Here is a 26,718-nt window from a genome sequence, read left to right on the forward strand (position 1 = left end):
AATAGATCAATAGATGTCTATAATAGATCAATAGATGTCTATAACAGATCAATAGATGTCTATAATAGATCAATAGATGTCTATAACAGATCAATAGATGTCTATAATAGATCAATAGATATCTACAATAGATCAATAAAAGTCTACAATAGATCAATAAATGTTGACAAATAGATTAACAGATGTCGACAATAGATCAACATATGTCTACAATAGCTCAATAGATGTCGACAAAGGAGGAGACGCCTATAAACACGACTCCAGTATTTGGTGTCCGACAGAAACATTTCGACAGTCGATGCGTTTAGACAAGAGGTGTGTGTGTGTGTGTGTGTGTGTGTGTGTGTGTGTGTGTGTGTGTGTGTAAGAGGGCGTGGAACTCGCTCCTGGAAGACGGATCCCCCTAAGAGTACTCTGGAATCCCTACTACAAAAATAAAAATCTGGCAACATACTCCCTTGTTCTTTCCAAAGTCAGTTCCCGAGACGGCCAACCACCCCTTGCCTAAGACCTCCAGCTGTCGTGTTCCCCCTCGGGTTATTTCCCTCTTTACCCGACTGTAGGAAGTGACGTACTACTTCATCCACGGCGGGAGTTATACTAATCGATGTTATAAATAGTACCGTGTGGATATACCGCCCTTTAGACTATCAATTTATTGTCAAAATACAAGTTTGGAACAAAGACGGGTATATATAATAACTCCAGGTGTCATTTAGTGCAGTAGCTCCTCCTCCTTCCCCTCCCACAAACACGGTGGTTGGTTGAGAGTTCTGGGTTACTATTGGGTGGAAGGTGGTGGTCCCGCCCCTGGTTGGGGTGTTGTGGCCCCGGGCGGTACCGAGGGCCACTTATCTCCGCTCCATTATTTGATACAGCGTTTCTGGTAACACACGCTCAAAATCAACTTGCTGTGGTGTAACGCCGATACTGTAATTCCTCTTAAAACTCAGTATCAACTTGGATTAAGGCAGACTTTCAGATTTGTGGCGGTCATTTGTCGACAGTTTAGAGTGTGACGCCAAGCTGGGAACAGGTAGCTGGTTAGACCCCCCTGGCCGGCCGCTCCTCCGCGCTGTGAAGTGCTTCTTTTGCTGCCGTGGTTCTTTACGCTAAAACTACCAAGACCGTTCTCTCTCTCTCTCTCTCATACACCTCACCCCACCGTGTTCTCTTGTTCTCTCCCCCGCGGTATCTCTTAAACAGCCACACTGTCTAACGATATTGAACGTCGACTTGACTCTTGGTTCCTGGTAGGTGATCGGCCCTCCTCCTCCTACGCCTCCCAGCACCGCCTTCCACCGCCTCTCCGTCAGGAACACAAAATGGACCCCCTTACCGGCGGCCTCGGTGATGGCCTCTACGACCTGGTGCCCAGCGCCCATCACACCACCCACGCCGACACCACCCACACCCACGGCCGCGATACCGACGGCACGGGTTCGCTGGGGGGCGCGGGCGGCACCACTCACTCACACGTCCAACACAACCCGGCCTCTTCAGCCTCCCGTCTGACCGTCCTCTCCGCCTCACGCCAACATGACCCCACGCCCAGAGGTAACTCACGCCCACGAGGCTCTGTCTAAATCTAACTTAGATATCATCCCTACCATCAAAATCTAATTCTTGTTCATTTAGAATAGAATTTACACCCATATGTACAACAACACGCACGTCCTCTCTCATCCTAACCTAATTAAAAAAACTCCCAGACCATCAAAATCTAATTCTAATCAACATATAAGACAACATCATCCTAAAATACCCATCAATATACACAACCCCTCCAATTCAAACTCACTTTAGACAACATTACTCCGATCTAAATCAAATTCCTGACCTTTTAAGATACCGTAACGACCCAAAGCCTCACTCCTGTAGATAATCTTCTAAATCTAAGCGACATTAGACGAGATTACTGCCGTCAAAGTCAAATGGAACTTTATTTACGGGTCGAAGATGATTCATTTGTTTGTTTGGCAGTGAAAAACCCTTAGAGTATAACATAGGGTAGGTTAGGGTAGGTTAGGTTAGGGTAGGTTAGGTTAGGTTAGGGTAGGTTAGGGTAGGGTAGGGTAGGTTAGGGTAGGGTAGGTTAGGGTTAGGGTAGGGTTAGGGTAGGGTAGGTTAGGGTAGGGTAGGGTAGGGTAGGGTAGGGTAGGTTAGGTTAGGGTAGGGTAGGGTTAGGGTAGGGTAGGTTAGGTCTATTCATAATCCCGATAAGATAGCAGTGTAACGACTCGATTACAACTCAAATTACTACACCGCTGACGCACCCAATTTCACCCGTCCCTATTAATCTTTGTTTACATAATGAGTATAAATAAATCACCCATTTCAACCCTAATTACACGGACCTAATTTGGTGTTCCAATTATTATGACCAATTAAGCAAATTAAATTAGTTACAGCAACCAATTTGGAGTTAAGGTTGAATTATACTGACGAATTTTTTTTTTACGTGTTATAGGGACCAAATTAGTGGTTTATTGAGGGTATAATCCAAATTGTTGTTTTAATTACACTTTACAACCAATTTCATGTCTCAGGTATAACAATTTGGTGATTTAATGGTGCTAGTAGCGCTATTACATATACTGAAGGCTAGTGGGGCTATTAGATAACAGCTATTGTAATCGCTAGGAAAAAAAAGCCATCTTGTTCTGCCTAACCCTTGTCCATTCGTCTCTTTAATATCGATTCCCCAAATTGCAGATAATATGATAATTAAGCTGACTTTAAGCTCCAATTAAGCTCCAGTTAAGCTTTAAAGCACATCACTTCAAGAGCCTGGTAAATCAGAGCTCCGTTTCCACCTCTGGGCTCTGGGATTAATTATATGATTAACTAGAATTTGGGGGGCGCGAATAACATCAAAATTTCGCTATTATTTGTGTTTATTTCAGTACAAATTCGCGATTCTTGTAGATGTGAGTACAATTTCGCGATCTGGTGAGCATGTGAGTACAAGTTTGCGATTGTAGCATTTATTTGAGTCCAATTTCGCGATCTTGTCAGAATATGAGTCCAAGTTTGAGATTGTTGTGTTTATTTGAGTCCAATTTTGCGATTTATATATATGTGAGTACAAGTTCGCGATTTTGGTTCCACTGTACATCTGACTCAAAATCGGCGAATAAGTATTTCTATGTCAAAATCCGCAAAGGTTTCACTTAAATCGGCGAATTATGAGTACAAAAATTTCATGACTTGTGACTTCAAAATCTGTGGTTGTATAAGATTTAAAATCGGGGAAATCTAGGACGTAAAATCGGCGACTCTCTTTACGACTTAAAATCCGCGGGTCTTTGTTTATTATTAAAAATCGCGCAATGTGTCCGCTATTATCGCTAAATCGCGCAATGTGTCCGCTATTATCGCTAAATCGCGCAATGTGTTCGTTATGTTTATCGCCAAATCGCGCAACATAGACAATCTGATCGTCCATAAACAGCGGAAAATAGCCGCCAAATTTATCGCTAAATCGCAACATGTCGCTGGACCGCGGAAGATAGTCGCCAACTCTATCACTATAGATCGCGTCACCTCACCGCAATATCGCTGCTAGATCGCGCACTGTAGCCCCTAGATCGCGCACTGTAGCCCCTAGATCGCGTAACATAGCCGCTAGATCGTATAACGTAACATATATATACCGTGCAAAATAGCCGCTAAATCGCTCAACATAGCCGCTAAATCGCTCAACAGCATAGCCGCTAAATCGCTCAATAGCATAGCCACTAAATCGCTCAACAGCATAGCCGCTAAATCGCTCAATATAGCCGCTAAATCACGACACGAGAATACAATTTTTTCATACCTATTCATGTTCGCTATATCGTGAAATATCTACCCCCATCTGACCACCCCATGACCCATGAACCCACGGCCTCCATACCAGACACCCATGGCTTCGTTTTGACCCCAGAACCAGTTTGATGTATACACGCCCACGCCCATTATAGCATCCCACAACACACACACGCCCACTAACACCCTCACAACCACACCCACGCCCAATCTAGACCAGAAAATGACCCTCCGAGGCAACTAATCCGCTAATCAATGCACCAATCATCAGATCTGAGGGTTTGGTGACCACGTACCACTCGAATTATTTACAGTGTGTGTGTTTACCAATCGTTCCAGATGTTGGTGTACAGGTCTCAGGGGATAAGAGCTTTTAATTTCCATTTATCTCTCTCTCTTAGGAAGATTTTAACCCTTTGAGGATGTGAGGATGGGATTTAACCCTTTGAGGACGGTGATTTAATTTTGAGGACGGTGATTTTTAACCCTTTGAGGAGGTGATTTAACTCTTTGAGGACGGTGATTTAATTTGAGGACGGTGATTTAACTCTTTGAGACGGTGATTTAACTCTTTGAGGACGGTGATTTAACTAACCCTTTGAGGATGGTGATTTTTAACCCTTTGAGGATGGTGATTTTTAACCCTTTGAGGACGGTGATTTAACCCTTTGAGGACGATGATTAAACCCTTTGAGGAAGGTGATTTTAACCCTTTGAGGACGATGATTTAACCCTTTGAAGACGGTGATTTAACTCTTTGAAGACGATGATTTAACCCTTTGAAGACGGTGATTTTAACCCTTTGAGGACGATGATTTAAACCCTTTGAGGACGATGATTAAACCATCGTCCTCGAGGGATTAAAATTTCGCTGACATCCCCTAATCAGATCTAAGCGTCAGCTCTGAGTGTCAGCTGCCGTCAGACGTTGTAAACAGTCAAAATATTCTCAACCAAACAGTAAGCCTCTGCTGACGCTAGAACACTGGCGTACGTGCGCCAGGCGTAATTGCGATAGACTTAGGTATACCAAGAGTGCTTACGGAAGACTATATGGTAACGTCAGGCGCTGGTGATCGCCCGTACTGGCGTTGTAAATATATTAAATTATAATATAGATTTAAATCGTCGTGAAATTTAAAAAACAAAAATTTTATATAAAAACCAATTTACTTCAATAATTTTAAACAACAAATTATCTTAAAATACCAATTTATACAAAACCAATTTTAGTCTATTGTCTATTTAAAAATCCCTATAAGTTTATTAACCAATTTCAATATCTATCTATTAAAATAAAAATCTTAAGGATATGTGAGCCATTTTTGACTCCATCTTGTCTTAGTAATTAGTGAAGAAACTAATGGAATAAATCGGTGTATTTTTTAGGGTGATTCTCTTCTAACTTGTCTCTCTCTCTCTCTTCACCCTTCTCTCTCTTTTCTCTTCCTCCTTTCCCCCCTCCCCTTACTTTCAATCCCTCTTTCTCTCCCTCCACCGTCATTCCTCCCTTTCTATCTCTCCCTTCATTTTCCTCCCTTCCCCCTCCCTCCACCCCCCCTTTCTCTCTTTTCTCCATTTCCTCTTCTCCTCTTCTCTCACTCCTCCTTCCCTCCTTCTTTTCCCTCCTTCCTTCCCCTCCTTTCATCCCCTCCCTTATAATGTCGATAGCAGCCCCGGCCGACTGTCTACCGCTAAAGCCGCCGCCAACACCGCCCGCAGTCCTACACCCTCGCCCGCCGCCAACACCGCCCGCCGCTATCACCGCCCCTACACCTCTACGGACAAAATCTTATCGGATATCTATTCCCAATGGACAATACTGCATGGGGAAAGAATATATTGGACAAAATCAAGTTAGATATCGTATTGGACATAAACTCTAGTGAAAATTACCCATCGGTATTTCGTATTGGACTAAACTCCGCCACAAAGTTTCCTATCGGACAAAATTTCCACAAATATTATCGTATTGGACAAAATTATACCCTAATAATTCCCTATCGGACAAAATATCTCTAAATAATACCATATTGGACAAAACTCGGCCATAAAGTTCCCTGTCGGTCAAAATATCTCTAAATAATATCATACTGGGCCAAATTCTTCACATTAACGGATCAGACAAAATTCTAACCACAAAATTACACATCGGACAATACTCCACTGGTCAAAACTAGCACCTCAATATTTCCCATTAAAAAAAAAATTGGACGCTGGACAATATATCGATCTTTGTGACGTAGTTTAAGTGAGTCAGTGAAAGGTTGAGTCAGTCAGATTAAGTGAGTCAGTCAAAGTTTAAGTGAGTCAGTCATTTACACACACACACACACACACACACACACACACACACACACACACACACACCTTAACACACCCATAACCTGATTGGTCACACGTCACCAATCAGACAGACAGACGCACAAACAAAGTAATAACACATAACAGAGTGATTAATCAGACCGGACCGCCACTCCGATATTCTGCGGTTAAAAATGGGTTTGGCGGTCAGAGGAGTATTTGGCGGTCAATATTGTGTCTGGCGGTCAATATTGTGGAGTCTTAGGCGGTTAGATGAGTATTTGGCGGTCAATATTGTGGAGTCTTTGGCGGTCGAAGGATTATTTGGCGGTTAGAGGAGTATTTGGCGGTGAGAGGAGGCGGTCAGAGGAGTATTTGGCGGTCAATATTGTGTCTGGCGGTCAATATTGTGGAGTCTTAGGCGGTTAGATGAGTATTTGGCGGTCAATATTGTGGAGTCTTTGGCGGTCGAAGGATTATTTGGCGGTTAGAGGAGTATTTGGCGGTGAGAGGAGTATTTGGCGGTTAGAGGAGTATTTGGCGGTGAGAGGAGTATTTGGCGGTCAAAGGAGTATTTGGGGGTCAATATTGAGGGGTATTTGGCGGTTAGAGAAGCATTTGGCGGTCAGTGAAGTATCTGACGGTCAATGTTGTGTTTCGCGGTCAATATTGAGGAGCATTTAGCGGTCAGCAGTGAGGAATATTTAGCGGTCAATACTGAGAACGGCGGTCAATACCTAGGAATATTTGGAGGTCAAAATCGATGAGAGTTTAGTGGTTAATATCGAGGCAAATTTGGCGGTCAATATTGAGGAGTTTTTGACGGTCAACACTTTAATTAATATTGCGGTTAAATAAGTTAGGTTAAGTTATGTTGACGGTCAGTTCCAGATATATTCAGCGGTAACAATTTGAAATACAAAAAATAATTATTATACAACTATTGATTCATTTTCGTTATACAATTTTGTTCGTGAATGAACTGCGATTCAGATAATGTAACTTATTTGTTTACGGTATACAGTATTTACAAAGTTATTGATTTACGATGCGCATTTGCGATTCAGTGTTTACCAATAATTTACAAATGCATTATACGGAGCGTTCTTGCGGTTCAGAAATGTAAATACAGTAAGTGTTTATGACTCACTTTTTCCGGTATATTTACAAAGTTATTGATATACGATGCGTGTTTGTGATTCAGTGTTTAAAATTAATTTACAAATACAATATACGGAAAGTTCTTGAGATTCAGTAAATGTAAATATTTATTATGATTTATAAATACGAGAAACAGAAACGTCTTGCGATCCAGAAACTGTCCATATTAAACCTTTGCGATTTTTGTCTTAATAATTTATATATTATTTTAAGGTTTTAATCTCCGTGGTGTTCTCTTTATCTCTCTCTAAGTCTCTCTTGTTCTCTCCCTCTCTTCTCTTCCTCTCAGGGTCTCAATGTCTCCTGTAAAGTCTCTTCAGGTTTCTTTATGTATATTGGTCTCTGAAGGTAATTTTACGTCTCTCTTTCTCTCTTCATTCCTTCCATCATCTTCCACCTCCCTCCTCTCGTTATTCTATACTTCCCTCCATCTCTCCCTCCAGCTCCTACCTTCCCTCCCTCTCTCCCTCACTTGAACTCCGACACTTATATTTTCCGGGCCGGCACGCACGCCCTAGAGTATAAACACGATGTATAGGAGCCCAACCCTCAGTTAATGTGCCGTGAAGAATCCTCCCTCCCTCCCTCTCTTCCCTCTCTCATACACTAAAACACTCACCTCCCTCCCTCTCACACACTCACTTAAGCACACAGGCCCTCCTTCCCTCCCTCCCTCTCACACACTCACTTAAGCACACAGGCCCTCCTTCTCTCCCTCCCTCTCTTCCCTCTCTCATACACTAAAACACTCCGCTCCCTCCCTCTCACACACTCACTTAAGCACACAGGCCCTCCTTCCCTCTCCCTCCCTCCCCTCTCACCCACCCAAGGAAAGTGAGGGAAAGGAAAGAAGGAAGGAAGGAAGGAAGGAAGGAAGGAAGGAAGGAAGGAAGGAAGGAAGGAAGGAAGGAGAGCTTGTGTGCTTAAGTGAGTGTATGAAGAGAGAGAGAGAGAGAGAGAGAGAGGACCCCCTATAGAAGCAGCAATATAACAATAATCGCTTATAAAAAATACCCCTATATACAGGTGGTCGTTATAGCGAGTCTCATTAACCGCAGGTGGCCGCTTGTTGCAAAAGGTTACAGGATAGTATTAGTACAATGGTGTGCGGTGGTGGAGTGGTAATTGTACTGGATTGCTAAGACACACGAGGTCCTTGGTTCGAATCCCGTCTTATAATCTAATAGTGTATTATTATTATTATTATTATTATTATTATTATTATTATTATTATATGGGTGATTACAATACCCTCCTGCTAAAAAAATTATTGTTACAATAATAATAACACGTGAAAATAAACAAAAATAAACTTACCATCCATGTAACAAAAGTACTACGGTAGAATTATCCCTCACCCCCTCCCCTCCCAAGTACTGCTACACCTACACCTCTCTGGTCCGCAACACAGTATTTCAGAGCTCAGGTGCTGCCCCCACAAAGAAATTTAATTTTCCCCAGTGCTCGCAGAAATTTCTCATCCAACACATTTCCCTCTATTTTCTTTCTTATTTTGTAGAGAATTTTGCGTTGGAGGGGAATATTTTTGTTTTTAATTTACTTTTTGTATTTTCTTTGTGTATTTTGTAGTATTTGTGTTAGGGGGATTATTTTATTGGCTGTATTTTGTATTTTCTTGTATTTTTACTTCTTAATTTTGTAGTTTTGCGTATTGGTGTATTATTTTATTAACTTTATTTTGCATTTTCATGTATTTTTACTTCTTAATTTTGTAGTTTTACGTATGAGGTATTTTGTGGTTACTGTATTTTGAGTTTTATTTCGTATTTGTTGCATTTTATTTCTGTATTTTGGAATTTTACATATGAGGATTTTGTAGTTACTGTATCTTCCTTCTTATTTCGTAATTTTCTTATCGTCCTTATTTCGTATTCTCCTGTAGTTCCTCTCCTTATTTCGCGCAAAGTTCATCGCCCTCAGTATTTCTCATCCACTACATTTCGCTATATTTACCGCCCACTTTGGTACAGTTCGCCGCAATGGTAAATACTTATCGTCCAACAAACCTCTAATTCAATATGGCGTATATAACAATTATTATCACCACAGTTTTGTATATGTTATCATTATTTTATCCAGTTTATCGTAAAGTTTGCTGAATATTTTGTTTCAATGTAAGAATTTTATGTTATCATTATTTTATCCAGTTTATCGTAAAGTTTGCTGAATATTTTGTTTCAATGTAAGAATTTTATTTTTCGGACCTGCGTAATATTTTTCTCATCTGCCACAGTACGTATATTTTGATGTCTTTTTAAATACTTTCTCATCCGACACAGTCTGTCTATTTTGATGATCACTTCTCAACACATCTCGGTAAAATTTCTCATCCGCCACAGTATCTCAACATCGGTGATACATTTCTAACACAAGAGAACTCACACACACACACACACACCATCAGTCATATTCTCTTTATCTCAACATTGATGAGAGAGAGAAAATACTGCCAGGCCTGAAAGATCAAAGAGAGAGTTACCCCTTTGAGAAAAAATGAAAAAGTAATAATTCTATTTCCCGTTTTCAATGAATGAGCAAAAATAATAAAAGTAATACTAATAACAACACCAATAATAATAATAATAATAATAATAATAATAATAATAATAATAATAATAACAATAATAATGATAATAATAATGAGAAAAATAAAAGCCAAAATATTATACTGGTCCCCCCCCCATAGCCACATCGTAACGGGTATTATTAAAACGGTGTATCATTATAATACTCCATGTCATTAATTCCTTGTAATGTATTAATACCAATGAGCAAATAATTTAACAACAAAGAAAATTGTCATTGTAAGTAAAAGGATTTAGGGGTAAACTAATGTATCCTGGCAGAGAGGATTATATTTTTTTTTTACTCTTATATTAAATCTAAATTGAAATAGCGACTTGAGTTTAAGACAAAAATACAATTATATATTATAGAACCTATTATAATTGTTATAGGTAATTTATAATATGAAATGATACAAATATTACATAAATTATTCCTTGTGGTAAAAATATCTTGATTAAAATTTGTCCCCAATTATTCTAAAATCAGTTCAGGTAATTTCTGTTAGTTTAATAATTAATTTTTGAAATGCAAATATGTCAACAAAGAATTACATTAATTAGTTGTTATAAAAAAATACACCTTTGTAAACAGTTGCGTCTCCATAAACAAAAATACAGAGAAATGAATCACAAAAAGGTTAACAAAAAACAAACTAATTTTACCACACACTATGACCTGTGACTTTTGTTCAATTAATAAAAAAATGGGAAATTTATTAGTTTTATTTTTATTGTTGTGTTTGTTGTCATCAGAATACTTGGACAAAAAATTTCATCTGTACGGATTTACATACGAGGGAACTGTGCTACCCTAAACTAACCTGACCTAATCTAGTCTAACTTAACCTGACCTGACTTGACCTGACCAAATCTAGCCTGACTTGACCTAACCTACCCTAACCTGACCTGACCTACCCTACCCTAACCTAACTTAACTTAGTCTAATCTATCCTAGCCTAACCTGGCCTAATCTAGCCTAGCTTCCAACCTGGCCTAATCTAGCCTGACCTGACCTGACCTAACCTAACTTAACCTAACCCACAACTCTAATGATGTTTGTCAGTCAGTCGTGTCTTTATGTTAGAGTACTGGATAACATATTGTCTTGACGTCAGCACACAACACACTAAATCTATCGTGTAGTGAGGTCACAACACACTATACACCCCTCGTGTCTTGAGCTCTAATCACTAGGAAGCTTAATTAAGTATTATGTCAACAACTGTCTGGTGTTTGTTTACATGGTCGTGTCTGGCGTCCGTCTAGGTGACAGCTTGTAAGGAAACGCCTGTCAATATACCGTATCACTGTCAGTCACGGCTCTAGCTACCATACAACGACCAATAACGGCTCTAGCTACCATACAACGACCAATCACGGCTCTAGCTACCATACAACGACCAATCACGGCTCTAGCTACCATACAACGACCAATCACTGCTTTTGCTACTATTCACCGACCAATCACGGCTCTAGCTACTATATAGACCGACCAATCACGGTTCTATCTGCTATAGACCGACCAATCACAGCTGTAACTGCCATACAACGACCAATCACACGTCTAACTACCCTGTAACAACCAATCGCCTGACACAGATGGTCGTTATTATGTCAACTGAGGTCACGTAATAATGTAGAGGGTGTGAGAGAGGGGGGATGAGAGGGGAGATGAGAGGGATGATGGGAGGGGTGAAGGATGGTGTGTTGGAGAGGGAGGGAGGGAGAGAGAAGGTGTGTTGGAGAGGGAGGGAGTGGGGAGGTGTGTTGGAGAGGGAAGGGAGGAAAGGAGGGAGTGAGGGAGAAGAAATCATAATGGAATGGTAAAATAAAATGTGAGAGAAGTGAGAGATAGATGGGAAAGAGATGAGGGAGAGGTGAGAGATGGAAGGGGAGAGACAAGAGACAGAGATGAGAAGGAGAACACGTGATAAAAGGCAGACGAGAGGAGAAGGGAAGAGAAAGGGAAGTGGGAGAGGAGAGAAGAAGGGAGAGAGGGAGAGGGGAGGTGGAATAGGAGACGAAAGAGGGAAATGGGAGAGGGGAGGAAGGGAGGAAAGGAGGGAGAGGAGAGAGGGAGGGAGAGAGGGAGGGAGAGGGGAGAGAGGGGAGGGAGAAGCCAGAGATATTTAGTAACTGTCTTGCCGCTAATTAGCACATAGCAGGGGGTATGATGGGTGGCCGTGGGTGGCTGATGGGCGGCAGCTACTGTTGTGGCGTGGATGGCACTGTGTAGTTAATGGGCGGCAAGCTACTGTTGTGGGTGGGTGGCAGTGGGGTGGCTCATGAACGGCAGTTACTGTTATGGGCGGTGATGGCCCGGCAGCTATATGTGGGTGGGATCTACTGTTATGGGCGGCAGCTAATATTCCAGAAACGACCACCCACCCACCTGTTTTTCCACCACCCTCCAAAACATCTCCCGTTTCCCTCCACCCGTTAACAGTAAAACAAAAAACCTCTCTGTTGTCGACCCGTTGTCAATATCTACCCGGATGAGTAACTCTCAACACAACCAATATAAGAGGCGGTGACGCAGAGTGATCGATCGATGCGCCATCTAGCCTCCTGCGGGGGAACTTGGCCCTTTGTTTACATGTATAGGCGCGCTGTCATCTCCTCCTCTCCCTGGCTATCGCATCCACGTAGACAGATGGATGGATGGACGGATAGAGGCCGATGGATGGATGGATAGAGGCGGATGGATGGATAGAGAGAGAGAGGAAGTAGTAATGGCAACTACAGACGTCATCATGATGCTATCCTCAATTCATTTCCGACAGCTGGTCCTTTAAACCCACGTCAACCCACGCCCACACGCCTCCTCCTACTCCCCCGCGCCTTCCCCAGCATACCTCCGCCTTCCCTAGCATACCTACGCCTCCCACGCCTTCCCCATGCCTACCCCAGCATACCTCCGCCTTCCCTAGCATACCTACGCCTCCCACGCCTTCCCCATGCCTACCCCAGCATACCTCCGCCTTCCCTAGCATACCTACGCCTCCCACTCCTTCCTCATGCCCTTCCTAGCATACTTATGTTTCCCACGCCTTCCCCATGCCTACTCCAGCATACCTTCGCCTTCCCTAGCATACCTACGCCTCCCACGCCTTCCCCAGCATACCTCCGCCTTCCCTAGCATACCTACGCCTCCCACGCCTTCCTCATGCCTACCCCAGCATACCTCCGCCTACCCTAGCAAACCTCTTGCTTCCCCACGCCCTCCCCACCATACCTACGCCTCCCCACACACGCCCACACTGACTAGCATACATTTAACACGACTTCACACGCCCACACGCCCAACTGACATAAGCGCATCCGGCTATAATAATAATAATAATAATAATAATAATAATAATAATAATAATAATGTGGATAAAGATACTATTATTATTATTATTATTATTATTATTATTATTATTATTATTATTATTATTAAAGACAATGACAACGAGGCTAAAGGGAAGAGCAGGACAGAGTGAATAAAAGAGAAGGGAGAGGGGAAAGAGAGGGAGAAGTGAGGGAGAGAGGAATGAAGAGGGGGAGAGAGGGAGAAAGAGAGGGGAAAGAAGAGAAATGAATGAGAGGGGGGTTTGAAAGGGAGAGGGGAAGGAAGGGAGACGAGAGAGAGGAAGTAAAAAGAGGAAGGAACAGAAAATAAAGAGGAGTAGAGAAAGAGGGGAAAGGAAGAGGACAAAGAGAGAAAGAGGGGAAACAGACAAGAACTAAACAAAGAGAGAGAGAGAGAAAGAGAGAGAGAGGCTCCCCCTCCTTTCACTTTCCCCTCTCTCTCTCTCTCTCTCTCCCCTCAGGTTAGACTCAGGTTACCATGGTGACAGATGGTGGGGTGGGTGGTTACTGGAGGGGAGGGAATAAGGTTGTTACCGCTATCCGCTAATGGTCGTTAAGGCTATGGGCTCTAATTACCGCCTCAACTACCCAATTGACACCGGCTTGTTTGGACACCCGTTTTAAGTAAGTGTTTATGGTCGATTTTAGGTGAGGTGGTCGTAGTATTAAGGAGGGGTGGTGAGAGAAAGAGAAAGAGAAAGAGAGAGAGAGAGAGAGAGAGAGAGAGAGAGAGAGAGAGAGAGAGAGAGAGAGAGAGAGAGAGAGAGATGGATGGATAGATGGATATAGATTGATATAGACAGACAGACAGACAGACAGACAGACACAACACAACACAACACCAACGTCACCACTTTTCCCGCGTGCCGACCCAAGTATTTCGCGCCAAATTCGCCTCGCTAATAAAAACGAAACCAATGATCTGTTTGTGATGAGCAAATGCCCATAAAATCGCATCCAAACTGGTAAAAGGTCAAGCGTTTAGACATTGGCAAATCATAATTGAATCATTTGTTGGGGGTAAAATCGAATGGCGGGATGGAATGGTCTTTGCGATTCAGTTTTTTATTATTTTTTTTTATTACGAATATTATTTAGAATCGCATTTTAAATTCCTTATTGTGGAAAATATTAAGGAAAAAAATATATATAGTTTGATATTTGTGATAGGAATCCATATAAGATTATATACTTATTTTGGTGATTAAAATTGAATCGGGGAGGTAATAAGCGTTTAAGAATTAGAAAATCAACATTGAATTAGTTATGATGTTAGAAATTGATAAATACTTGAATGGTGACGACGCCCATGTACAATAAACGCCCATAGTTCCCCTACTCCCACTTCCAATCCCCCACGTCCACGCCCACAGTTTCCCACGCCCACGGACACGTTATGCGACATATTCCCAGCAGCGGATCTTTTGGTCATTAAACGTGACCTCTTTGTTTATTGAGAGACGACCCGGTGACACCTTCCTGTGTACCGGGGTGTTTTGAGGTGTATTGGGGTGAACTGGAGTGCTTTAGGGAAAGATTGGGTGTATTTGGGGAAGATTGGGGTGTATTTGGGGAAGGGGTGTATTTGGGGAAGATTGGGTGTATTTGGGGAAGATTGGGGTGTATTTGGGGAAGACTGGGGTGTATTTGGGGAATGTAAGCCAACTGCATCGCTTATTACATTGCTCCTGTATAGCGTGTTTATGTAGGACTATGTCGCCATGAATTATTACAATCTAGCATCAAAATATATACAAACAGTGTCGTATTAAAGTCTTACCATCTAGTCACCAAAACAAACAAAAAGTTTCGTATCTATTGCTAGCATTAATCTACATATGTATCCGGATTTAGGTCTCACGAACGGGTATGATAATAAATGGATATAAAAAGGGTCTTATTTATTAGCAGCATCGATCGACATATGTAAAGATTAAAGTCTTATGAACTAACCAGCAAAATACGATAAAGAGTGTCGAATATATTGACAAGATCGATAGGGAAAGACCAAAGTATTTGACTATGAGCTAAAATATATAAATCAGTCATATATTGCTCTATATATACATCAAAAACAAAAATATCAACAAGAATATACTAGAATATATAAATAAATAGTATATATTATAAGAGAATCGACTTAAATACGAAATACGTCAAGTCTTACAAACTATGAATGATAATATGACAAAAAGTGTGAGATCCGTTACCCACACGAGGGCGGAAAAATGTCCTCCACACCACAACACCAATGACCACACAAAATGACAACAAAAACACCATCTGAGAGAAAGAGGGGGGTTGGGGGGTTAGGAGGGGGAGAGAAAAGGGGGGGGAGAGAAAAGGGAAGCATCTTAGTAGCACCGCAGAGAAGGTTCCCATGTACGGTCGTGTAACAGAAGTCAAACGAGAAGGGATGGTCATGTACCCGGCAGCCATGTTTGTTGACACAGCCATGTTCGAGGTGACAAGTGGCGAGCGAGATGCGTACACCAAACAATCCTCGTTACACATTTATTACAGTACTGCGTCTCTGGGCTGTCGTGGGGAAGGGGGGGGAGGGGAGGAGTGGGTGTAGGGGGAAGAGGAGAGGGTGTAGGGGGTGGGGAGAAGGAAGGAGGAGGGGAAATGTTGGGGATTGATACAAGGGAAGGGGGGAGGGGAAGGAGGTTTGAAGGGGTGTTGGGGTGTACTGCGGTTAGGTATATCTACGGAACAACTGTTGCGGTTGCTTACTGTGTGGTGGCTATTCTTGCTACACACACACACACACTTGATGAGGGTAACTTATGTATGTGTGTATGTAAACGTGTGTGTGTGTGTACTCAGCCACCAGCTAAGGATTATCACCGTCTCATATGTACACACACACACACACACACACACACACACGTTTATATACATACATACATACATACATACATACATACATACATAAGTTACCCTCATCAAGGTGTGTGTGCGGGTGTGTGTGGGCGTGTGTGGGCGTGACAAGTGACTACTAGCTACTGGCAGTAACGACACCTCGCTCTAACTGATAATATCTACTTCCTTCTCCCTCCGTCTCTCTACTCTCCCTTCTTCCCTCTTACTCTCCCTCCTCCTCTCTCTACCCTCCCTCATTCCCTTTCTCTACCCTCCCTCATTCCCTCTCCCTTCCTACTCCTGTTTAGCATATACTATCCCCATTCCTCCTTTGTTCACCTCTTCTCTCCCACCTTACCCTCTTCTCCCCTCCCTCCTTCTCTCCCTGCCCTCTTCTCCCTCCCCTCCTTCTCCCTCCCTTACCTCTTCTCCCTCCCTCCTTCTCTCCCTCCCTTACCTCTTCTCCCTCCCTCCTTCTCTCCTCCATCTCTCTCACTTTGTTGGTTTAATTACTTGCCATCTTCTTACTGCCGCCTGCTGCTCCTCTACCACAGTCTACCACACCGCTACCACACTACCACGTACATTAATACCACACAACCACTACGACACTTAATCCAACCACAACACACACACACACACGCACACACACACACACACACACACACAGCTTCATCATCACGTCACCAACAGGGTGGGGTATCTCCTAAGGACAGCTGTTCGTCCTGTCCTCTGTCTATGCATCTGTTCTCTGTCCTTATCTGTCTGTCTGTCTGTCTGTTTATCTGTCTGTCTGTCCTGTCTGTCTGTTTTCTCTCTTCCACTTCTTTGTTCTCTTCCTTCCTTCCCTTTCCTGCTTCCCCTTCCTCTTTCCTCTTTCCCTCCCCCTACCCCCCACCTCCCCTACGGATCTTATCAACACAGAAACAAGTAGCAAATATATCCCCCCTCCTCCCCTACTATACTCCAGGGGTCGATATGCTATTGAGATTATACCAGATTATACCACCAAACCTCTTTAGTATAACACGAGATTATACATCCTACTGGTCAGAAAATGGATTATACTCTTGTTATATCTTGAGCTGTGATTATGTTAGGTAGTTATTGAGGTGTGTAGAGTATGGTTGTTCGTCGCGGTTATATTAGCAAACATATTCTTGTGACAGATTATACGGTATGGAATCTATCTATTGATCTATTCTCACTCTACGTTAAAAAAAGGGCAGTTAGGGGAGACAAGAGGTAGTTAGTGGTGGTTGAACAAGGTAGTTAGGAGAAAAATAACAAGGGGTTATTGATTGGTGAGATAAGAATGACCAATTGGGTAGTTGGGGCAGTTAGTGACACTTTTATGACTGATTAAATAAGGTAATTATAGTCAGGATGTAATTATGGTTTGGTTAGGGATGTGGGTGGTAAGTGGGTGGTATGTGGGTGGTGTGTGGGTGGTGTATGGGTGGTGTTGTGGGCGTGGGTGGTGGTGTAGGTGGTCTGTGGTGGTGTGATGGGCGTGGGTCTGGGCGTGGGTCAGGGCGTGGGTGGTGGTGTAGGTGGTCTGTGGTGGTGTGATGGGCGTGGGTCAGGGCGTGGGTGGCAGGCGTGGGCGGGTGTCCAACAGATGTTCCTCACTGTCAACTAACACAGAGATAATCGCTAAATCCCCCCTCCCCCTTCCCCCCACCTCCCCCCTTAAACACCAGCACAGGCGAGTGGGTCATCTCCCCCTCCCTCTCTCCCCTCCTCACCCCCCACCCTCCTTCACCCTTCATTATCTCACTCTTCATCTCCCCTCACCCTTGCTTTCTCCCCTTCCCCTTCACCCCCTCCTCTAACACCCTCCACCCCTTCCTCACCCCCTCCCTCCTGGTATGACCTAACATGACCTGCCTTGTAACCTTAACCCCCTACCTCCTCCCCTCCCCATCAGCCTCTCCCCCTCCTCCTCCCATTCCTTCCTTACTTCCCCATCACCCTACCCCTTCATCCCTCCTACACCTTCCCCCCTAAGGATCGCTGCAGTTCCCTTATCCCCACGGATCATTGGCACGGATCAATAAACCAGATTAATCCCTAAGGTTAGCGTACATGAACAATGATATGAGGGCGGCTGACCCGACTTCACGCCCTGGTTTAAACTCGTTCTCAGGTGGTGGTTTACAACGATGTCGGAGTCAACACGGTGGCAGCTGGGCGTGGGTGGGTGGGTGGGTGGGGTGAGGAAGTGGGTAGGTGTGTGTGTGTGTGTGTGTGTATACCTGTGTTTGTGTGTACCTGTGTGCGTGTATCTATGTGTGTACTTGTGTGCATACCTGTGGGCTTGTTCCTGGGTACCTGTGTATGTATGTGTGTGTGTATCTATGTGTGTGCCTGTGTACCTGTGTGTGTGTGCTTATGTATGTACACATGTGCGTGTACCTGTGTGTGTGTTCCTGGGTGCCTGTGTGTGTACCTGTGTGCTTGTACCTATGTACCTATGTGTGTACCTACGTGTGTATACCTGTGTGTGTGTTCCTGGATACCTGTGTATGTATCTGTGTGCGTGTGCCTATGTGTGTACCTGGGTGTGTGTGTACCTGTGAGCGTGTTCCTATGTACTTGTGTGTATCTGTGTGCGTGTACCTATGTGTGTACTTGTGTGTGTGTCATGAGCCCCAGCCAGGGATAGCCATTACCTGTCTGTAAATTATATAAATCATCGCTTTACGAAATTCCGACCAATCAGTGGATTAAATTGTCAATTATCACCAGGTGTAATTAATTTGACCATTTTTCATCAGTTTGTCCAATGAATTCTAATTGGTGGTTCGGACCAGTAATACGAGGCGCTGATTGGCTGCCCGATCGACATATAAAACAACATACTGTATAGAGGAAATTTTTTGTGGGATTTTTTAATATTCGCGATAATGGCTGAGAGACGCAAATATTAAACTCCCGCTAATGTAAACTCGCAGGTTTTAATTCGACTTAATTTTTGCGTTTTAAACTAATTGCTGTGAAATTTGAAAACGTTAAAAAAAACATAAATACATAACTAAATTAGCGAACGAATAAATAGTTTAAAAAATATTCATAGGGATTTTTTTAAACTGGATTTTAATTGTAGAAAACATAGCAAAATTAAAAACCTATTAAAAACTATAACTAGAATTTGTTTCCTTCGCTTTTAAACACAAATAAAAACAAAACACCTAAAGACAACAAAACAAGTAGTAAATATATTCCAAGTCCATAAATTCTCAAAAACACCCAAATTTACACCAAAACACTCCCCAAAAAATTCTCAAACAAGAATTTTTTCCCACTTCTCACAAATTCTCAAAAAAAAAATAATCCAAGCAAGAATTTTTTTCCCGGGGGGTGGTGACCAGTTCATTAATTAGGTGAGATTAATGAGGGAATATAATGAGTTCTATAATGTATTGAGTGTTGTGATGGGTTCATTACCTCTTGTCTAATTAGAGCTATCATTATAACCTATAGTAATTACTGTGTGTGGGGTGGGTGTGGGGGAAATAGGGTGGGTATGTATGTATGTATGTATGTATGTTTATGTATACTGTAGGTTATGGATAATTAATTACAATGATTGATAGATATATAGATAGATAGATTGATCAGAGGGAGAGAGAAATCAACAGCACCAACCAACCAACCCACCAAACCAAAACAATAAAATAAACAAAACCCATCAGAGGGCAACACCGGGTGGTCAGCTGACAGCCCCCGCCACATTACACGCTTGAGTGGCGCCAAATTCAAAGTGTGGGTGTCGATAACGCGGGAAAATTAGCGCGCGCATGACACCTAAAGGAGGAACTGACCACTGATGGGGGTGATGGGGGGTGAGGGATGGGGTGAGGAGGAAGGAGGATAGGGTGATGGGATGTGTGAGGGATGGGGTGATGGGGGTGTGTGAGGGATGGGGTGGGTTGATGGGGGTGTGGGGAGGGAGGTGAGGGGGTGTGAGAGAAGGGGGGGTAGAGGCGTGGCGTTGTGTTGTGGAGAGAGAAATGTTTAATTTTAGTGTTGAAATGACACCACTCACCACCAACACTCACACCAACAGCCCTCACCACCAACACTCACACCAACAGCCCTCACCACCAACAGCCCTCACCACCAACACTCACAGCAACAGCCCTCACCACCAACACTCACACCAGCAGCCCTCACCACCAACACTCCTCCACCACAATAGTTCAGGCCACTTAACGACCCTATGTCTTTACGAGGCTAGAGGTGGCAATAGGGTCACATGCCATAAACGAGGTCACTAACCACGGCAGCAGGCAGAGGTTAACCGCGGGATCCTGGGTCAAAGGTCACCAGGAGAGGAGATGGTAAAAAAAAAAAAAAGTGAATCTTCCTGGTTTTGTGGTGACGCTGTGGTGGTGGTGATGCTGTGGTGGTGGTGATGCTGTGGTGGTGGTGATGCTGTGGTGGTGGTGATGCTGTGGTGGTGGTGATGATGCTGTAGTGATGATGTAGTGATGCTGTGGTGGTGATAAAACTGACTTAAGGTCCTTTGTAAATCTTAAATGTCGTATCTTAAGAAGCAAAGGGTAAGATACAAACTAATACGTCATCTTAAGAGAAGAATTAAACTTACGATCGTCAGAGAATCGTGTTAAGGTATATTCTCACTTATTTCTATTTACGAGAAAAAAATATATGAACTTTACGAAATTTTGGGGGGAATTAAATCGTAGGAGTGATATTTATTTTGTCTTCTTCCTCCTCCTCTTCCCTCTCTTCCTCCTCCTCTTCCCTCTCTTCCTCCTCCTCTTCCCTCTCTTCCTCCTCCTCTTCCCTCTCTTCCTCCTCCTCCTCCTCATCCTCTCCCCTTTCCTTCTCTCCTAACTCCCCCTCCTACTCTTCCTCCTCCTCCCTACTCTTCTCTCTTCCTCTTCCGCCTACTCATCCCCTCCTTTCCTTCCCCCTCCCTCCTCCCCCTCCTCTTCCCCTCCCTACCCTACTGTTTCCCCTTCCCTCCACCTATCCCTCCTCTCCAAACATACTCCCACCTCCCCCCTCTAAACCTACACCCTCCTTCCCCTCTCTTCCCCTGACCAACTCTTCCTACCCCCCTCCCCCTCCCCCGCCAAGCCACGTGGGCGCTGGGTCAAAGTTAATCTGGATTCAGGATTTATATTACTCCAGCGCTGGATTAACGCGAGGGGGTTTAGTTCACCGGTTTTATTGAGGGGGGAATTTACTAGTGGTTTAACCTGGGGGGAGGGGGGAGGGGGGCACACGGACCCTCTCGTCCCAAGCTCCTCTATGTTTGTGTGTTTTTTTATAACCTTAACGATGACTCTATCTCGTCCCAAGCTGGTGTGTGTGTTTGTTTGTGTTTGTTTACATAGACGATGACTCTATATATCTCGTCCCAAGCTGGTGTGTGTGTTTGTTTCTTTGTTTGTCTGTTTGTTTATGTTTATGTAGTTCATTTCAGAGTGAGTTTTTTGAGGGGGCCAAGATTTGAAGTTTTTTTTTTTAAAGGGGGTATGAAAGAAAGATATTTTAGGTGGTGGTTTTGAAGAGGGTGTGGTTTTGTAGGGTCTTTTGTGGAGAGGGGGCGTGGTTTTGTAGGAGTCTTTGGGGGGGGCGTGGTTTTGTAGTAGTCTTTGGAGGGGCGTGGTTTTGTAGGAGTCTTTGGGGGGGCGTGGTTTTGTAGGAGTCTTGGGGGGGCGTGGTTTTGATGAGGGTTCCTGTGGCGTGGTTTTGAACGTCTGCTACGCGGTTTTGTGTTACGGGTTTGTTTGGGTTTTTAGAAGTAATGTATTTTGGTTTTTTAACGTGTACACTTCAGCACATGTACACACCCTAGGATATGTACACCCCAACATACGTACACTCCAACATACGTACACCCAACACATACTGTATAAACCCCAGGATACATACACACAATAACATGTACACCCCACAACATGTACACACATCACTACATGTACACACCAACGCATGTACATACACCAACACATGTACACCCAACAACATAAAAAACACAGAACATGCACACACCAACACACATACACACCAACACATGTACACCCCGACACATGTACACCGCAGCATGAGGTCAAACACGTGTACAGGATGAAGGTCTTATAAACAGGACCACGAAGGTCAACGGCAGCCATTGTGGTACAGAGCTTCACACATCCCTCGCCAGATGTCACCTTAATCCCCCTCCCCCTCCCCCTCCCCCTCCCCCTCCCCCTCCACGACGTGTGTCTCTTGGAGGGGATGAGGAGGGGTAGGAGGGAGAGGGTAGTAAAGAGGGGAGGAGGGGAAGAAGGGAGGGGAAGGAGGGGAAGGAAGGAAGGAGGGTCGGGAAGAAGGAAGGAAGGAAGGAAGGAAGGCACACAGAAGGGTCAGGATTAAGGCACAGGGCGGCTACACCACAAACACCATGACGGGGAAAGATTTAATTCACCCCAACTGAATATTTTTGCTACTAGTTCCAATAATTAAAACATTAAAATATAAGTATTCTAAGTGAAATAAAAGAATTACTTACTAAAATCAACTTATAAAATGGATACACTTAACAGGTGAACATCGAACTTATTAAATGAACTTATAAAATGGATTCACTTAACAGGTGAGCATCGAACTTATTAAATTAACTTATAAAATAGATACACTTATAGGTGAAGGTCGGTTATAACACAAAATTTGACAACAGCAAAGACTTGATTCATTCCCACCTGTGATTTAGCCACAAGGTAATTAATGCTAACCTAACCTAACAAAAGGTCATGTTATGGTACTCAAAGGGTTAAATCATCATACTCAAGGGGTTAAATCATCATACACAAGGGGCTAAATCAAAGGGTTAAGTAAATCATCACGTAATACAAATTAATAATAATACACCAGCAACATTAACCCGTGAAAGATAAAAGACACGAGGCCATTAAGACTCGCCGCTCAGAATGGATCACGCGGTCGGTTACACTACAAAACTCACCCATGACCTCACCTCTCTCTCGCCGATAATCCCCGATATGATTTAACTAATGCCGATGGTTTACTCTCGTGCCGATACTATAATACGCGTTAATTATCCATGAAAGTTGTTTATAAAAGGTATATTTGGTGATACTGATTCGCTAAGGGTCGTGAAAATGCTTAAGAGTTATTGCCCGGGAGGTGTCAATCGGTTGTAACATTAAGATGGCAATGGTTAGGATGTGGTTGCGTTTCTAACTTTAATTATGAGGTAATTTCAATATTTATTCATTCAAGATTCGTATAAACAATAGCAAACAGACGAAATGGTGATACAGTCCCGGATGTAAACAGATATAAACAAAGGTATTGTCTACAGATGAACTCGTACCCCAAGATGGCGGTGATGATGATGATGCGGTCGGTTACACCACAGAGATGAACCACAACGAGGTAATGATTCACTCCATCTGGATCCACTTAAACGAGAGATATTTTTGTCTTTGGTATCAACTTGGGCGAAGAATTAATTGCACGCGAGAAGAAAGAGCCATAAAACATTTAGTGTAAACCTGATTGAAAGTACAAAGAGACTCGGTCGGTTAAAATACAAAGAAAAACACAAGGAGAAAATGATTCACTCCCAGAAAACAATTAAACAGTTTCTATTTTATCTGAGAGTATATGAGTGACTTAAAAATACGATAGAGAGACGAGATGTAGATAAAATATAAGTGAAAACAAATGAATAACGCCAGAACTAAGCACACAGATCGTTTAGCATCCAAGGAAGACCATCTCGCGGTCGGTTACACCACAAAGAAGACCCCCAAAACAATAAAATGATTCACTCTCAACAGGTTTAATCACAACACCATCCTCTCTTGATACACTACAGGAAAGAGACATAAACAACAAACAGACAGACACAACAGACAGACAAACGATAAAATAATTCCCGGAGGTAAAGAGATGCACAACTCGAGAAGGACTACAGGTTGGTTAGTGTTCCAAGAGGACGATGGTGGTTGGTTGACGCGGCATCACCCCTCCCACGCCCTGTTTACCTCCAAGATTTAGGTGCGGATCGTGTCGTTTAGGCCAGATTTAGGAGAGGGACGACAGCTCCTGGATTTAAAGGGGTCGGTATCAAGTCCAGTCCCTAGTTTGAGATACATTAAAGGTGCATTTTCCACCGATTTATCTATGCTGAGGGTTTAAGTGTTGTCTTGGGGGTGGTGGAGAAGCTGTCACGTTTCCCTAACTTAGGAGTCCACTATATCGAGGTGATCGTTAGTGAGGGAGGAGAGAGGAGGAGGAGGGAGGGAGGGAGGGAGGGAGGGAGGGAGGGAGGAAGAGAGGAAGTTAATAGCTTGGGAGATTTCTTGTGAGGATGGGAAGGAGGAAGGAGGGAGGAAGGGGGGGGTTAATAGCGTGGGGGAGGAAGGGAATAAAGAAGGAAGGGAGGGAGGGAGGGAAAGAAGGAAGGACACAAGGAAGAGGAAATAGAGAGGAAATACAAATATAAGAATAAACGAGAAGAGAGAGAGAGAGACAGTAAACCCTCCTCTCCCTCTCTCTTTTCACCTATACTCTCTCTCTCTCTCTCTCTCTTTCCACCTACTCCCTCTCTCTCTTCCTCCTTCCACTCTCTCTCTCTCTCTCACACACACACAGGAGAACAATGTCTGGCCCCCACTAACGAGAGGTTGAGACAAGGGCATTCAGGTTGGTAGACAAACAGCTGACCTGCGGCTTTGCAACAGGGCGAGGAATGATTAGGGTGGGGGGAGGAGTCGTGACCTGGTAGAGGGGGAAGGGGAGGTGGGGAAGGAGGAGGAAGAGGAGGAAGGTAGGGGTCATGACCTCTCTCTCAACACACCCAAACACCAGACTAAACCATTTTAGCACCCACGGACCGGACAGGTAAGTAAGTTCCAGGTAGGCTCGAAAGCAATTAAGGATGACCAGGTAATTAACAAGGTAGCAGGTTTATGTGAGACGGCGAGGGTTCATGTGATGTGACCTGCCCTGACCTCTGAGGTACGAGGGGCGGGCAACTGACCTATCATGCCCTTGGGAACGGTTATTGGGGGTAATTTGTCAGTGGTGTTGGTTCCTTAGTGAATGGTAATGGTGCTGACCTGCTTGTGGTGGGTGGTGGGGGTGATGGGGTAGGGGGTGATGGGGTGGGGTGGGGTAGGGGGTGATGGGGGTAGGGGGTGATGGGGGTAGGGGGTGATGGTGGTGGGGTGATGGGTGGTGGTGGTGGTAATGGTGATGGGTGGAGGTGGTGGTGGAGGGTGGGGGAGTGGAGCAAGGTAATGGTGGTGATGCTACTGGCCTGTTGTTGGTGAAGGGTGGTGGTGGTGGTGGTGCACGTGTTGGAGGAAGGATGGGTGGGGAAGTGTAGGAGGAATGGGGGTGATATTGGGAGGTTGTGGTGGAGAATGTGGTGAAGGAGGGTGTTAGAGGGGGAGTGGTAGTAGGGGTAAGGGGTGGTGATGTTGGTAGTAGTAGGGGAAGTAGTGGTGGTAGTAGTGGTAGCGGGGGAAGTGATGATGATAGTGGTACTGGTAGCAGAAGTAGGAGGGCCCGGGGGGTTGATGGAGGTCAGACAGACACACAGGTCACACACACACAGGTCACCTCAGTTGGTCAAACAGTCACGCTAGACGCAGGACACAACGTCACGCTGTCCCTCACCCCCCTGCTGTTGAAATTGCTGTGAACTGCCCTAAAACTAACTGAGATTCGAGGGTAAACCAAGTGCTGTGATTCGCCTGTAAACTGTTGCTGTGCTCGATGCTGTAAACTGAACTAGGACACTAATGTGAACTCCTGTAAACTGCGGCTGTGGTTGATGCTGTAAACTGCTGTAATCTGAACTACTCTTCTGTAAACTGCTGCTGTACTGATGCTGTAAACTGCTGTAAACTACCACAACCACGAACATAACCCCAACTGCTGTGCTAGATGCTGTGCTACTCTTGCTGTGGTCCGTATACACTCTCATCAACATTGTCCCGTCCTGATCCCCCAAAACAACATTGATCATCTGTGTTTACAAGAGCGATGTAACTTGTACGGTATAGCAGCTGGCTGGAGGCGATGTAAGACAAGCGAGTGTGGAATATTACATAGCAGTGATTTACGATGTGGTTAACCCCTGCTAGAGCCGTGTTTGAGATTGGTTGCTGATTACAGAGCAGTGATTGGAATAAGTGCATAGTTACATAGCAGTGATTAACGTACGTACATAGTTACATAGCAGTGATTAACGTACGTGCATAGTTACATAGCAGTGATTAACGTACGTGCATAGTTACATAGCAGTGATTAACGTACGTGCAGTAACATAGCAGTGATTGGGATAAGTGCATAGTTACATCGCAGTAATTAGCGATACGTTTATTACATAGCTTTGAAAATAATAAAACAAAACTTTAGTCAGTATATTGAATATTGTGAACATAAAGTGACTAAGTGTGTTTTAAGTTCAGTAACAGTGAACAAAAGTGAACTCCCAGCGTTTATAAGTAATGGATCTTATAAGTGGGGTCCCATGTAAGTACTAATTTAAGTTATTTTAACGGATTAATTACCTATACGTGTAATTATATGGATTACATTTAAGAGCTAATTTATGTTATATTTATTTAATTATTAT

General features: G+C 43.7%; 1 protein-coding gene across 1 annotated transcript in view; it reads left to right on the forward strand.

Moving 5' to 3' along the window:
* Positions 1-832: 832 nt before the first annotated feature.
* Positions 833-26,718, forward strand: part of LOC121856214 (pituitary homeobox 3-like) — a 30,166-nt gene continuing 4,280 nt past the window's right edge. The window contains exon 1 of the mRNA XM_042351570.1: positions 833-1,557. Coding sequence (XP_042207504.1) covers positions 1,326-1,557 — 232 coding nt within the window. The 5' untranslated portion in view covers positions 833-1,325. The remainder of the gene's footprint in view (positions 1,558-26,718) is intronic.

This window comes from Homarus americanus, unplaced genomic scaffold (assembly GCF_018991925.1).
Source record: "Homarus americanus isolate GMGI-L3 unplaced genomic scaffold, GMGI_Hamer_2.0 scaffold48016, whole genome shotgun sequence".
NCBI classification, from domain to species: Eukaryota; Metazoa; Arthropoda; class Malacostraca; order Decapoda; family Nephropidae; genus Homarus; species Homarus americanus.